The sequence below is a fragment of the Ammospiza nelsoni genome, chromosome 7 (genome assembly GCF_027579445.1).
Source record: "Ammospiza nelsoni isolate bAmmNel1 chromosome 7, bAmmNel1.pri, whole genome shotgun sequence".
Classification (NCBI taxonomy): Eukaryota; Metazoa; Chordata; class Aves; order Passeriformes; family Passerellidae; genus Ammospiza; species Ammospiza nelsoni.
Window position 1 is genome coordinate 25,743,693 of NC_080639.1, and position 17,201 is coordinate 25,760,893.

The window sequence follows — 17,201 nt, forward strand, 5'->3', positions numbered from 1 at the left end:
TTTCATCTAAGCCATAATTTCTAAGTTAGATCTAGGGGCAAGATGAAACCAAATTTGTGATTTAGACCCCCAATTAATACAGAGAACAATGTCTAAAATCACAGCAATACTTTTGATTAAATACACAGAGGCAACTTCTATGTTGCAGAAGATATGAAACACAGCAAGAACAAAATTCAACCACTGAGCTCCAATTTTGTTTTCTTCAGATCCTCAGGCTTTTCTTTTAGATTTCTAAACACCAGGAGAGAATTTTGTCCTAAAATATCCACGACTGATGGAAACTTGTGTTAACACATGCCTAAGGGCAGAGAAAGTTGTCTTCACAATCTCTAGCAGAGTCTCAAATGTACAAGTAGACAGTATTTCTGTCATGTTTCAGCTAGAAACTCTCCTTTTATCAGGAATTCTGGATATTCACTACAATAGACTTAGAGAATTAATCTTCTCCTTTGATAATCACATTTGTAAAAACATGCTTACAGAGGTGATATTGCCTTCAGCAAGTTTCATAAGGCTAAAGCCCTCTTCCTCATCTTCAATTTTTGCTTTCTTAAGGCTGGGTTCATCTTCACTGCAAATGAGAAGGACAAAAATGAATATAAACACTTGAAGATGATTGTCCTGCCTTCCAACTAGCGAGTCAATAAATTAATGAAATATACACTGAACTAAACTTCATTACATAACTGTTCCAAAATCAACACTTTACCATGCCTTATTTGTCCCTTGGGCTGCACAAACCAGAGAGTATAAACAGAAATCAAACTTCATCTTCACATACAGCAAAGGCATCACTTGTTGAAGGTATGAGATTATTACTGCTTATTTCAGGGTGAATTTCCTTATACAGACCTTCTTCATCTTTCTAAATACAGAATATCTCCAAACACTATTTGGAATCTCTGTGTTGAGTTAGCCTTGATAATTTACAGTATGTAACATGACATTTGGTATTTTCACTAGATTTTTTTTCTAAACATGAAATGTCAGTGAAAATTTACCATTTTAGTAAGACATAAATTTACTGTTCAATCACTACCTGCTAGAGCTTGTCTTGGAATTTACAGCTAATACAAACCTCTTTACACAGTGGCTTTTGAGTTTAATGACCACTAATCTGTATCAGCACATGAGAGCTCTGTAAACTTCCACCTTGTATTTCTTAAAACCTGCTAGACAAACTCCAGTTAAGCAGATCAGAACTATCTTAGGACATTTTAAGCTACATCTCAAAATGCTTTCAAAAGACTATTTTTATTTTTAAAAGCTAATTGTGATTTTGGGCTACATTCTTGCTTTGTCCTTAGAGGTAACATAGAGGAAGGTATACATTCAAATTAGGAACTTAATTCTCACATGTAACATGCTACACTTTAGAGCATATCTCAGCAACAGAGGAAAATCCAGATAATCACAAAAGTGGAAGAAAATCAGATGCTGTCAGGCTACTGACACAGATGAATTGATTTCTATTTAAGAATGACTGAAAGCTACTGAGCAACCCAAAGAGCAGGATTTGTGTTCAAGGAATCCCAAAACAAACTAACAAGTTTTTCTGAAAAATTCTACTACTTTGAAAAGAGGAAACTGCTTGATGATGTAGGGACAAAGCCAGAGATCCTGGACTAGGAGCCACTTTTCATCGTGCAAGATTGGAACTGATTGTAAAAACTGCATTGCACGTTACAGAAGCAATCAACTATTACACAGAACTTGTGGAGTCTTCCTTTTTGCTTTCTATAGCACACTCCTCCCCTACTTTACAATCATTGTCTATCTCACTTTGTTTCAGCAATCTTCTCTGTCCTTAATTTTGTCACTACCAAAATGAAATCCCTTCTCCTCAGCAACTCCTGTCATTCAGCATAACATTACTTATCACTCTGGGAGAAATGATGACTTTAGCTATGCCTAAGGACAAGGATAGGATACCTTTGCTTCATTCTCAACTCTGCTGACTTTCTGACTAACCTTGAACAAGTTGCTTGATTGTTTTAAACATCCAGTGCGTCTCTCTGTAAAAGGAGAAACTGATGCTTATTTATAACAGAGAGTTTAGAAGCTCCACGGGAACCAAAAAATCTTGTATATTAACATGGTCTGATGAAAGGTGTAAAGAACAACAAAAATTCTCTTCTAGAATATTTTCCTCCAAAAGTTTATGGCAATCAATTTTCTTCTTTTTCTTCCTGCATTATTTTTACTGATTCAAAATGCTTTGGGATTGGAGGAAGGAGAAAAAAAATGATGATGCTGCATTTAACAGCCTTGGACCAAATCTACAGTTGTCATTAATCAGTGCAGCACAGCAGAAACTAATGAATCCATAGCCATTTATACCAGCCAAGGATCTGACATTTAGAATATGCACTGATTAGCAGTATTTTTAAACTGCAAAACGTGCAATTACTATTTGAGAAAAATTAATAAAATACAAGATTAATTTAAAACACCCACTTCTACATTAATATAGAAGCTTTTCACATCCTACAAAGCTGGATGAGACAACAGCCTCTCCACAGCCAACCTAAGAAGGAAAAAGTAAAATGTTTTCTATATTATTGGAATTTTTTTAAACTACACAGATCTAAAGCAAAAGTGATACAAATGAATACTGAAATCTCTATTAAGATATCATGCCTACAATTATGCTGCTTTAGTCCCATTAGACCTTAAAAATTAACAAACAAGAATCTGGTCAATATGATGACAGGAAATACAAATCATTTTCAGAAAACAAAAATAATGGTCAAGACATCTTATAAACAACTTTTTCCAAATACTCAAGTGCAACCTACATCTTAGTTTTAATAAGTTGAATCTCACAGAGCCATAGCATTCAGAATCACAGAATGGTTTGGGTCAGAAGGAACCTTAAAGATCACCCACTTCCTACACCCCTGCCATGGGCAGGGACACCTCCCAGCAAACCAGGCTGCCCAAAGCCCCACCCAGCCTGGCCTTCACCACTGCCAGCAAGGGGCACCCACAGCCTCTCTGGGCAACCTGTGCAAGTGCCTCTGTTACTGAATATTTTCCTTAATCACTGTTGCAGAGATGTACTTTTCTTTATCCAGTGAATAAATTCTATCATCTCAGCTTTTCCCCAAACACAGAAGAAAAACACAGTTAAGACTGTTGTTGTAGCAATAATAAAATACTACCAGTCCCATTCATTACTGCAGCAATACCATTTTTCTGCAATTTAAAAAAAATCTTAACTATCATTCATTCTTCTTTGCATAGTTGAGTCTGTATTCTTTCACTTCCTTTACAGCTTTTTAAGAAAAAAAATCATTTTAATGCCCAACATGAATTTCTATCTAAATTACTTTTACAGCTACTTTTATCACTCCTCTAAAGGAAACCAGTTTTTAAACAAAATAGATTTCCTTCTTGCTCATCAGATGCTTTTGGGAAGATATATTTTAAAGAACTAACAGTAATGGGTCACTGCTTTTTGTTTAAATTCTCTCTCTAGCTTGTTTGAGCCCAATTTTTTGCCTTTTATTTCTAAAATGGCTCTACCACTTTTTAAGATATACATATAAATGTACACATGTACATAAACCCAGAGAAACTGGGGCATGGAGTAAGGAAAAGAGAATTGAATCAGTATGAATTTAGAGACACACCAAGGCAACAGGTATATACTGAAATCAGCAATAACAACAAAAAAGCCCTGTGTTTCCCAGTCTGTAGAGAGGAATGTGGTCATTGGTCTCAAGCAGCAAAGTGAGGTGTCCTGGGTCACGTCCTCCCAAAGAGAAGATGCTGAGGAGGCTCCACCCAACCCAGAGGAAAGGACTGAGCTAAGCAAGAGCTCAACACCCCTCCAAGATGCCATTCCTAGTGCTGAAAGGACTAAACCAAAATGACAAAATAAAGAGACAAGGAGCTAACTGAGAACACTCCAACATCTCAGGGACCCAACTAGTTATATTATAGATTTCAATAAATTAATTTCTCAGAAGCAGCTTTTGTTTATGCAAATTGATTTGGCTGGGGTGACAGTACAACTACAGTATCAATTTAGCATTTATTCTTCCTATCTGCAGCACAAATAAACTAAACACAGTATATTCAATAACAACAAAAATACCCTGTCTTAAAACTGTTCAAACAATAGCTGTTCCAGGAAGACTCTATATCAGCTTGCTTTTTTTTGGAGAAAACCACATTAATTGCACAGCAGATAATAATGAAACTGCTTTTCTTTTGATACTCAAAATGAAAGCTAGATAATTACCTAAATCAAGCATGCTGAGAAGGAAGGCTAAACTTTATGGCTAATTTAAAGACCCATGGCATTTATTCTGAGCTAAATCAGACCCCCTTTTAGTGTTATTTGAACTCTTTTATAACCACCTGTAGGACAAACTCCTGCCTGACCAGGAGACAAGAAGCAATGCAACAGGTTGCTCAGAAAGGATGAACAAACCCTGAAGGTTTTCAGCCAGACTGTATGAATCCCTCCTTAGATCTCACAGGTGGTTTTGAGCAACAGGTTGACCAAGAAGCCTCCAGTGGGGTCCATTCCAATCGGATGGATTTCGTAATTCTGTGACAGCAAATACAGACATGAGTAACTTACATGAGTAGGTACAGGTTCCCCAGACATGAGGAACTTACTGGTTCCTATTGCATCCTGAACTGCAACAGTATGACCACTACTATTCACAAGATACTTCAGACATTCTGTGGCACCACAATATTCTCTATCCATCAGCATTTTTTCCTGTGTGTAACTCATTGATTTTCTGTTCAAAAGATTCTGAGTCTGATTCATCCAGCAAAAACAACCTGAAGTGTAAAAAAAAAAGTTTCAAAAAATCCATAATACATTTCTAACGTACTTGTCTTTGAAGATGTCTTGTGCAGTCTTCTCTTCTTTTTTCTTGCCAACTTCCTTCAGGGGGAAAAGTGCTTTTACTCTTTCCAGAGGAGCCTGACACCTTTCTCTTACCACACAAGGCATCTCTAGCATTTCTAAAAGATGCTGTTCTATTGGTGGCAGTGGCTTATCAGAGTGAAAAGCCTTGTGCTGCAAACACTGCAAGAAACAAAACAGTCTGAGCAAAGCAGAACTTTCAATTACATTAAAAACTTACCATATGGTAACTGCAAAATATCTTCCATATTAAACATACTATCTTTGTATTGCTGAAAAATATTCTGTCTCACAATGGACTGAAAGTTTATGATCAACTTTTTAAGGACATTATTAATGATATTAAACAAGAATTCTGATGCACGAGTGTTCCCACACTCACTGGAATGAGTGCTATGAAAATTATTTTAAAAATTTCAAGAATGAAACAGTCATTTGCAATTGTTCATATTTTTAGCTTCACTCTACCTTTAAAAAGCAGTTCTCTTATAAAACAGTGCCATGGAAGAGATTTCTATACACTTCAACATTAAGTAAAAGAGATCTATCCCAACCACACATTCCAGTTATTGTAACACTTTAATGTCCCTCAAAGAAATAATTTCCTCTTGGTCAATTACACTCAGTATGCATACAGGAGGAATGTTCACAAGCTTAAGACAGAATGCAGATAGAAAGAGAGAATATTAAATATGCACAGGTGAGGCACAGAATATAAGCATGTTTGGAACGTAGCTTTGAAAGGAGTAGGGAATGAAGGGGCCTGACAGATACACAAAGCTGGAACAGATGGTGAGAGCTACAGAGAAGGATTTTTCACCCAAGTGTAGAGTCAGTGCACACAGCCATGGAGTCAAGCAGACGGGGAGAGATGAGGTTAATGAGGCAGGCTACAGAAATTCCATGGAGGGTTTTGGAAACAAAGTAAATATCTTTACAATTTTGTGAAGTGTGAGATAGCAGTAGAGAGTTATGTACATTTACAAATACACACACAGATACCAGTGCATGCACACAAACACATCAAAATGTGATATACAAAGGAGACCTTTTTCCATGCCCATGGTACTAGGTGCATTAGACACCCATGTGAAGGTACTACTCAGTAAACTAGGAATACAGTAGAGATTTGCTCCCCTGTTGGCTGTCAGACATGACATTAATTTTAAAAACAAAGCAAATAAAAGCTCCTATTCATACTGGAAATCTGCCAATACAGAAAATCAAGACAATGTGACACATCAATACTGATGTGTTTTCAGGCTGCCATTAACATTCCAGTCCATATCAGAACATACTGCCAAAAGGAGGCAGTTGTACAAGGCTACTGATTTGGAAACACTTGTAATGATTTAAGGCACCATTATTTTGAAAGAGAAAAAATGTTGCTAGAAGCTGCAGTAATGGCTCTTGTGATAAAAAAAATAGGTAATTGAATTAAACTCACAAAGCAAAAAAACCTAAGTCCCCTGTTATGCCTGTGTGTTTCAGGCTTTTGTAACTGACATCTTAATGTGTGCAGCTGCAGGAGCTGAGCAGAATGAGAGGCCACAGCATCCACTTGTAACTCTTTTTAAAGTAGATGACTACATCTCAAACCTGAGATGGCAGGTACTGTCAAAACTCAGGTGCTAAATGGAGACTAAGTTAAACAGACAAGCTGGAGTTTCTAAACCAACACTGTCCCTCTTAACCTTGCTTCCCCCCTTCCTTCTGTGCCCAGCAAGAATCACTCTCACCCTCATAGCTAGAGGAAACCCACACTGCCACTGCCTTGCACACTCACTTTTATTCACATGTGCTGTCCCCAAGGCACTAGCTCCTCATTGCTCTTCCGAATTTCTTACATTTCCACTTCTAGAGACACAGCCAGCTTTCAGAACAGGGGTCACACCAAGATACTGGTCAATGGATGTAAAGAACTGGGCTTCACACCATTAATTCTGTGATAAGCCATGACATACATGCACCAACAGACCAACAGGTCCATCTCTCTACAGAACCACCATTGCTGAGCAATTTGCTTATTTGGCTAACAAATAAAATGCACTGCATTCCCTAAACGTCTTAAGTGATTCAAATCCCTGTATTTAAGATGGACAATTTAAACAATAATGTTGGAAGTCTACCATTACAAAAGCTACAGAAGTTCACCTAATTTTTTCTGGAAGCAAGGAATAAAAGTTGAAAGTGTGGATATAGGATAGTCCTCATCTTCCACTCCAGCAAGCATTAACAACTACTTCTCACCCACTCTGTCATTTCCTGATGCCTACCACTACTTCCAGAGATATAATTTGGCTTGATGTTTTTGTTTAAATTCTGGCTCTTGTCACTTATCATTCCAAATATCTTCATGAGGTAACAAAGCAAGGAAATGAAGTAGGAGTTCATCCTTTTCTTCAGAGTTATTTTTCAAAACCATTTATAGGTTCTATTCAGCCCAATCCACTTACTGGCTATAGTCAAAAGATGATGCAGAATTTTTCTTCACTGTTCTTAAGGAACCAGCAGCGCCGTTTTGCCTAAGAGCAAAATACTAAGAATCTGGAATATCTTCACAGCAAAGGAGAGAATAATTTACACAGATTAATAGCAATTTTTTAATCATACAAACAAATGGGCCTGAGTGTGGCCAAAAGCACTAAGAGGACTGACAGTTTAGGGCTTTCTGAACAGCAAGGACAGAAATTGCATCCTACCCCATACATTCAGTCAGTAAATGCTTTTTCTACCAGTAGCACTCACCCTTACAAAATCCTATAATCCTCTAAGGAAATTGGCAAGTTACTCAGTTACCCTCTTCCAGCAGCAATTAACTCAAGTGCTGGAACACTACCATCACACTGTTTCAGAACACAAATAGCACACCTAACAAAAAATATCTTTCACCAATAAATGATATCCACTAAACTAAAAGAATGCAAAACTCTGTCTAGCAATATAACAGAGGAAATTCTACCCTACAAGTACTTAATTTACAAGCAATGCCCAAGTTTTGTAATATCCAAGCTCAACAACCCTTCCAAAAATAAGAGTTGTGAAGAGGTCAGCTCATTTTAAGTTCTTGCCCTGCAATAACCTCCAACTGATCATATCTTGCACTCAGTTACACAGTGTCTTGTCAATATGACTGGCAGAACTTGATGAGACCTCTGAGTTCTTCAGGTGTCAATCAGAATAGTGTTGAAGACAGTGGGCTTACATGTATTCCTGAAGCACACACTGACCTTCAGATCCTTTGGTTATTTTAAAAACACTGAGGAAGCAAGGCTTTGGGAAGCTAGGGTAAGTTTTCCTAATTTTAAAAAAATATCTTCTTCCTACTTGTAAACCGAAATAAAACATGTGGAATTGCTGAGATATGAACATGATTGCTATAATACCATTTTTGGTCAATTTTCAGAGCAGAATCACACATTCAATATATCTCCATGGTTCTGCATACAGTACAATTCTGCAGTTGCTTAAATTGCAACATAATTTTCTTTATTTTTGAATTTGCTGCGTCATTTTTTAAACACTTGAATTCCAATGTATAATTAAGTCTCCCATCCTCACAGTTGCAATGAAAGTCTTCGTGATATGAAAGGAATGCAAATCAAAATGGAGACAGCTTGATATAATAACTGCAGGAAGAGTGAAGTGTTCTGCTGGCTCGTAAAGTGCATCAGCTTAGACGCCCCAACAGAACATTTAAAATGTCAACAATGTTAATAAACCATTTATTGCTTATCCAGTTCACCTCAGACTGACCTGGTTTGGAACACTGCTAGATGCAACACTGCACAGAAGAGTGATGGGACACAGAATGAGAAGCTGAAGATATCCCCAATTTTCAGCCAATTTTTCTCTTTGTCTAAAAGCCAAAGACTGAATCTATGTCCACAATACAGTATTGAGAGACAAGTTTTAACTTGCCTAGTCTATGTGCCTGTGAATATCACTGATGCTGTTGTGGACAACTCAGCACAGGTATAATTTCCCTTCCTTCCTGGAAACTAGAAATTTTAAAGATAAATCTATGTCAGAGACAACACAGAACTCACCGGTTACCACATACTTTATTGCCAGAGATTTATATCTGCATTTTCACAATGAAGATCTTTCCAACGTGAATCAAAGAAAGACAGAAGGCTGAAAAGTCTTAAGAAAGTAAGTTTTTAAAAAATACCATATAGTTCATCTCACCTGATATAATCTCTGAAAGTGAGGGTTTGGAATTTTGCTGGGCTTAAATAGATCCTCAAAAGTTTCTCCATCTTCATGAACCAAATTCATAGAATCAATCAGTGAGTCAACAGCAGATAACTGATCCACTAAGGCAGCAATTACATACAAAGGAAGATTAAATACACTTGCAGATGGATGCATTTCTTGAAACAATTTATAAATGAAGATTTGCTTCACAGTGTGATATTTTCACCCAGTCATTACATGCCACAGAACACACTGCAGCTATGGATGTGCCAATAAAGAATATGGATAATGGACACAATAATAAAGTCCTACTTTATTTAAAGATTACCATGTGAAGTCATAAAGACTTTTCCTTTTCCCCCAAGACCTCAATTATTGTTGCCTTTCTGCTTTAGCTTTTCTTATTTTTCAAGATGTTTTCATTTGCAACAGAAGGTTTATAGGCCACTTAGAAAATAAGGATAACAGTTGGTTTGCAAAACTAAATGGCATAATATAAATTTTTAAAGTTATGATTGCAAATTAACACAGTTCACAATAGCCAGCTACTGCTTTGGTAAGACAGGTTTTAGATTTGTTATCAAACTGCTAGTTACAGGCAAGAAAACAGAAACAGCTATAGAAACAAACCAGCATGCTAAATATACCCTGACGTGCAGGTGCCCATTCAATGCATCTCATAACAAATGAAAGAAGCAGGAGTGGATTTTAAATTACATCCACTTAAGACTCATTGCTGTGCAAAACTCTCAGAACAGCAAGTCAAGTTTTGTGTAGCTGCATGTTCTCCAAAGATGCCATCCATCTCAAGCTGGACACCAATAAGCACACAGTTTAATAACACTCCACAGAAAATACTGTCTTTGCCTTTGCACATTATATTAACAGGCCATACTGCAAATGGCTACAGGACCAGCTTTGCACCAACAGAGCAGCTGCCTCTGTTCTAATTCTAGCTAGCTAATCACACACTGCAGATCCCACAAGGTTTGGCCATTTACGCCCACAAATGAGTTCAAAGATCAAAGGATACAGAGGACTAATCACAGCTCTCTATCACAGGAGCCTGTGAGACTCACAAAGCTGTCATTTCACAGGACAGTTGAAACACTGCCTGCAAACTTAGGTCTGCTCAGCCTGCACCTGAAGTGCCAAAACTTTAATACACATTTACACTTCAAGATGACATCACCATAATGGATGCCCTAATACCTGGGTGCTTTCCTAAGAAAAATAACAACAGAACTTATGCTTTCATTGATGAGCCAAATATTCTGACTCTTTTAGAGCATCTTAGAAGACAACAAGCAGGTTACTTGACCAGCAAATATCTTACCTGTAGGAATGCATTTTTTACTGTTTTTCAAGGATGAAAATACATACTGTCTTACGTCTTCCATATAGGGTAGCTGCACATAGATGAGACACTGTGCAAGAGGAAAGAAAAAACAACAGAGCCTGAGGAAAAAAAAAAATCTGTATCCCCAGAGTGCCATATCAGGGCAATCTAAAACCTAAGAAAAATCTGAAGATGTAAAGTCTGTGCACATCAAAACACTTAAAATATGTACTGAGCAACACAATTTGAATCAGAGTAAATCACAGCATCTTATTTTATAACATAGTGATGGCTACACTCAATTTTTCTGCTCGTGGAATAAAGACCTCCCCACCCATCTGATCCCTTTTTCTCGTGCAGAGTTCCAATTATCCATGCTTTAAATATCCACTATATTGGCGCTTTGGGAGGTTTTATCACAGCTTACTGTATTCCAAAGTCAAAAGCTGGATTTGGTTTATTTAACATTTCTCTGCCTCATTTTTTCTTTATTCAATTACCTCCTCCAGTTCATACCACCCTAAATAATTCTTTTCCATCTTTTATGTTTATACCCTTCAAAAGTTTGAAGATTGTTGTGTCCGCCCCCACCTCCATCACTGCTCAACCATGCTACACATATTGAGCTCTTTCAATAGTCTCTCATAAAAAAGATCAGGGGAAACATATGCTGCAAAAGTTCTAACATACTGTGTTGCTTCTGGGTCTCTCTGCAGAAGGGTAAGAGAGAAGAATTACCTCATATGTATCCTTAATATATGGAAAAGCTACTCCAACTTGTGGATAGCATCTTCTATCATAAGCATAGCGCACTACAGCCACCACTTTCAACTTATCCAATGCACGAACAAGTGCAGAAAAAGCAACTGCTGCATTCTGGAGGGAAAAAAGAAGTCTAAAAAGTCATGCAAGTTCTTAATCTTGAAATACATCTTTCACAGGGAATTCAACAGCATTGATTTAGTCAATACTAGTTTCCATTTCAGCTATAACTTTAACAGCATTTTTTCATGTTCATAAATCAAAGAAGCAGAAAGGTCAAATCTCATCACGATAGTGGATCCATTCAAAGCTGAGCCAACTTTAGATTCAGCATATTCCACCTTTTTCACCAGGTGTGAAGAACTCTCAGAGGTTTTGCATGAGATAGCAAAAGGGAGGAAAGTCCCTTAAAGGAACATATTAGAGCTCCACAGTGAGCTTTTTACCTCCAGTTCTTTGAAGGTCTGTTCTAAATAACACAGTGACACAGGGCACACTGTTGCTCTGCCTGAGAATCAACTTCAGCAACAATTTCAGGTTCCTCACAACCTTACTCAAACATAGTATCTACCAGTTTTTCATTATTCATGAGATACTGTATTCATTTGGGGTTTAATCCAACTTCTTTTTATCCTAATGGGCAATGAAATTAGACATTTCTGTAAGCTGCATTAAAATTATTTGTTACACAGAAAGACAGGACAATCTCAAGCATCACTACTATTCTTTTTTGTTCTGCAGTAAAATACGTTCAAATTACACTTCAGTTTACCTTACCGCATCATCCTTTGCTGCAAAGACCTTCAGAGCTTGGTTGCCCATGTAGTAATGCCTCTGGATCTACAGATTCAAATGGTCAAGAGTTAGCCTGACCTAAAGAAAAGGTCACTAATACAAGTGGACCAATTAAATTATAAAACAACTAGCATTACTCAAGTCAGAAGTCGCCAAATTTAATTACAGTGCACAGAGGTTAAAGCCCTGTATTTGTCTCATATCTCCATTTATCGCTGAATATGAATATTCAGTCATATTGGATAGGATATTATCATAGCCTCCTAGTAATGGGAAGGAATGAAAGACAGTGTTACTGGCAGCTGTTACCAGTCTGAATTATACTTCAGTAATTCAAAAGCCATTGTGGAAAACTACAGTAGTTAATACAAGGCCTAAACCTAATGGTTACCATATCTATGCTATTAAATTTTTCTAGCAAAGATACATCAAAAAGAAGCCACAAAAAGTCTCATCCTTAATTAATAAAGCTACTTCAACACCAACCCAGAGTATATACAGCTGTGCTAGTAATAAAGCACTTCTGTTAGCAGAGTTTATTCTATTCATGAACATGGCTGAATCTAAAACAAAAAGGAAAAAGAGTTTCATCAAGGGGCATCACTGGAACAGCTGGAGCTACAGCAGCTCACACACACAGAAAGCCTGCAATCATAGGAGACCTGCCACAAAGATCACACACTACTATGGACACTGATTGAAATAACTTCTCTTTGTTAAAGAAAAAACTCTTTACATTACAGTCTCAGAACTAACATCATTATATCTTTGATTTTTCTTTCATTCATTTCACCTTTTTATTTTATCTTCTTTATTTAGCAAATTACCATAAGGCTGTTGAAGTCCGTGACAACCTGCACCAGAGCAGGTCTGATCACTGTATTACAGCACAATTCTTCAGCTCAGATTATTCTACCTGCAATCTTTCTTTCCTGTTCTGTCTCTAAATGCTCAGGAAATTTTACATTCAGTATAGTATACATCACTAGATGTGTGTATCACTACACCGTTTTTTGTTTGCAAAAGAAATTGTCCCTTTGTAATAGTTTCAGGTATTTCTTGATTTACATGGCATGGCTTATAAATTAAAAATCAAAGCTTAAATGGCCTCTGATCTTCTTTCCTGAGGGATGGGAACAACTCAGGAAAAGAATATAAGGTGGTTCTATTCCTTATTTAATTATGTATTTGGAGCTGTTCCAGTTTTTCGAGTCAATAACGAATAATCTTTCCATCAAAGTTTCAAAAAACCAATTTAATATAAAACATATTTGAGTAGTGTCAGTTTTATCATTCCAAACAATAAAATTTAGGAGGCAAAACTTAAGATAACATATGGGTCTTGAAAATTCCAGCTGTAGTTAAATCTTCCTGATATCATTACCTATCCACTATAATTTTAATCCTGCAAGCACATCTGAATAATTTTATTCCACTGAGGGGATGTGCAGCTACTACTGTGCATAACTACTCATACTCCTGGCTACAGGACCAGAGTACACTTTAAGATATAATTTCTGTTTCTTATGAAATCCAGAGACAAGAGGAGTATATAATAAAAATTAATTAAAAGCGATCAGTATTTGGTACAATGAAAAATTTTAAAAACAACTTGTTAATTCTTTTATGCATATTTACATGACTCAAAAAGTATTCCTAAAATTAGCTGTAACCCTACAATTATTAACTATGTATTTGAAGGTATTACCACACTATCTGACCAACGGGAAAATAAAAATCCACATGAAATAACAGTTTGCTCAGAGAAACACTATGTTCCTCCTCTGCTTTCCTCTTAGTTTCCATTTTCAAATAAAGTCAGACTAAACTGAAACAGGAGGCCAACCTCCAGCTTAAGAAAACTCTGCACACAGCAAAATACATCTTGCAGAACTAAATGACAATAGTAAGACAGCTGGAGGCTAATAATGTATGAGGAGATCCAAGAAATTGTCTCATTGGAACACAGGATTCAGACACATTTCACTTATTATTAGATCCAGTTTCTGGTACAGGAGATAGCACTCCCTAGCACCTCTCTGGCCCTGGCCAATTTAGGGCACATAAGCTCAAGCATGAATGAGATGCTTCCTTGATCAATCACTTGCAGTGCACAGCTCCCACATCACTCAACAACTAAGTCTGAGAGTCCTCAGGGAGCAACCAGGTTACAGATTCCAGTTGGGCTGGCTTGTCCTTTCAGTAAACCACATAACTTCCTGGCTCCTCAGTGCTTATGTTTTGGAACACTGCACTGCAGTAGTCTAATGACACATCTAGCAACATGCACGAGGTCTCTGTGTCACTGTATTGCAAGGTAAGAAGATGTTTAGTTACATCCATTTGGGAGTAACTTCCCACAGATGCTTCCCAATTCATTAGCATATTTCCTTCACTGTAAAGGTGATGATGCCTTAGCTTTTATCAAGAGTTCTCTGTTCAGGCAGTGAGAGATTTCAAAGAGCAGGAGGGCTGGGAGCTCTCAGAAGTGAAGGTGTAGAACTGCCCTATGATTTCATTTCAGTTTTGACTGGTGAAGAGGACTGGGTGTAGGTAACTCCAAGATGACTAAAGTTTCTATCAGAAACCTTTTCAGAGAAAAAAGATGGGGAGCAGCTTAACATCCACAGCAATTACTTGGCACTCACATCTCTGACCTCTCTCTTCATGTGTCCTTCTACAATAACAGTTTTGTTAAGCCTTTGCCTAAGGCTTTGCTAATGCTTAAGTTCTGGATTTTCTGAAGGAAATCACCTTGTGCTGGGTAACTTTTATTAAAGTACTTGCTCAAAATAAGTTTCTTACAACTGTCAGGGACAACAAACAGCAAAGTCAATACCACAAGTAGAGATAAGTGCATTACAAACACTGAACATCTCACAGAAATATGGAGAGCTTTTGAATTATGCTACCTTTGTCTAAGAAGCCTTCACTACATTGAAGTTTTTTCACAATAGAAAGAAGAGACCAGTCATGGTTCACAAACTAATCCTTATGGAATTGAGAATGAATGGAGTCAGCTTCAGGCTTGCTTTAACACTACTTTAATGTTGAGGGAGAAGCTTCTGTTAAGAAGCAGCCATACTCTTGGCTGGACAAAGCCCAGAAAGGCTGCTGCCTGAGCTGAACAGAAGACAGACTATTAAAGTCTGGGAGATGAAATGAGACCACAATACCTCTGTCTCCTCTTTGCAGAGATCTGAGTTCAGTGGCTCTGACTTCACTTGAGAGACCAATGGCCACACTTATGAGCTTCTCTCCTCCACGAGACCACATATTGCTTACATGTACTAGAATCAGCAAATAAGTCACCCCTGCATACCTGAGTGGAGCTGTCCCGTTCCCAATACTGAAACCCAACACACCACCATGACTTTGCTGAATTCAAACCAAGATCAACTGTCTTGAATAACCCAGGAAGCTGAATAGGAAGACATTTAGTATCACACCTGTGAGGATCTAGTGAATCCCAAAACAGAAAAACACTTTGCTTCTGTTTTGTATTTCATTTGCTCTTCATCTTCCTTGGAAAAAGGAACTATATCACTCCCATACCGAAAACCTGGAGAACGAGAGAGGAGCATCTGGTAAGCATATGGGCCTACAATTTTAACACTGAAATTAGCTCTCTGAATATTTTAACAATGCATTCATGCCCCACAGCTACGTTCCACACATGCTCATCAAATAACTTTCCCTGTTAGCAAAAAAAACCCCAAACACCCATAGACACATTTTGTACTTTGCAAAGCACTCCTTGTACATCATTTTATGTAACACAAGTACTCTCAGAGAGCAGGAAAGAAAATAAGGGAACATCTTGCCTAACAAAGTTATGCTCACAGAATAGATTTAAGCAAATCAGAATAGATTTCAGCAAACAGATTGCAACACTCTCTGCAAACATAATACAAGCCACCTCAAACATACCACAAATCATATCACATGAGGTGACACCAGAAAAGATTCAGAAAATAAAATGTGCTAATAGTAGAAGCAAGGTACACAATGGAAAACCAAAACACTCTTGGTATGCAGAACTGGTCTTTTTATGTATTTCTGTATTTTACTTCCCATGCCATACATTACAGGTATATGTCCACAAAATAGGAAGCTGTAATTTCTCAGAGGTATCATCTGCTCCAACTGCTTCTTCTCCTATCTCAGCTTCCAATATCCTTCCTGTAATGCCATCAATTTATTATATTGCCACAGGCTAAGGATGATATCCTCAGGTGTGCAGAAAGCAGAAGGAACAGAGATAAATCCCTGGATGAAAAACCTATAAGCAGATACATTCTCCTACAAACTGAAAAGCAACACACAGAATGAAAGTAATTTCAGTACGGGTGCTGCAAATACAAAATATTGTCTAATTATGACATTTCTCAAAAGAGTCACTGAAGTCCAGGAAGCATCAGGAGCTCCTTTAGCATTAGAAATACCACACCACTGACAGGGAAATCTTTTATCTCTTTTGTTTACATTGAACTGCTCACCACTTCTTTTTACTAGTATCCCACAACTACTTACTAACTTAAGCAGTCAGAAGATTAGCTGAGAACAGTTGCAAATTCTCCAAAATGCATTCTCCGTAAGAAGTGGATTTTTTTCCACAGTTTTGAAGTTGTAAAATGTAACTAAACCATCTTTTAACCATCATTTTTGATTAAAGAAGGTCACATTGTCGTTGGGACTTTATCTGATACTGCTATGAAACACCTATAAATGCTAAAATTGAACCAGATTAAATTAAAAAATACAGCTTATTCTAATTTTCAATTTATGTTATTCATCTGACAGCACACTCTATACTGTTATCTGAATAGTTCTGCTCTTTATAGTTAATATACTTGCCCTACTTGTGTGGGATTGAAACAGGAAAGGAAAGAAACTAGTAGCAAAATATATCTATACAGTCACAAAAAATGAAACAGATTTGCTTAACTCAATTTTTAAAAGTAAGTACACTATTTCCTGCTGTTTCTGGGGCCTGTAGTCTTCTAAGGAAATTAATCTGCTCAGAAAGAAGCTGCAGGTCATAAAAGGTATGTTGCGTACCACTACTTCAGATTGATCCTGTTATAGTACAGCAAAGCTGCTACTCTTGAACACTAAACCCTCCTTTGATGGCTTCATCTTTCCAAGTGCAGAATAACTAGAGCAGTTGCTCATCTACAAAAAAGCAGCACTATGAAAGCATTCATGTTA

General features: G+C 37.3%; 1 protein-coding gene across 1 annotated transcript in view; it reads right to left on the minus strand.

Moving 5' to 3' along the window:
- The window catches only part of XRCC5 (X-ray repair cross complementing 5), a 53,873-nt gene that overhangs the window by 17,642 nt on the left and 19,030 nt on the right, over nt 1-17,201 (minus strand). Inside the window, exons 9-15 of the mRNA XM_059476333.1 lie at nt 15,440-15,552; nt 11,973-12,035; nt 11,172-11,309; nt 10,431-10,521; nt 9,086-9,213; nt 4,860-5,056; nt 484-574 (exon numbers count right to left, since the gene is read on the minus strand). Of these exons, the coding sequence (XP_059332316.1) occupies nt 484-574; nt 4,860-5,056; nt 9,086-9,213; nt 10,431-10,521; nt 11,172-11,309; nt 11,973-12,035; nt 15,440-15,552 (821 nt within the window). The remainder of the gene's footprint in view (nt 1-483; nt 575-4,859; nt 5,057-9,085; nt 9,214-10,430; nt 10,522-11,171; nt 11,310-11,972; nt 12,036-15,439; nt 15,553-17,201) is intronic.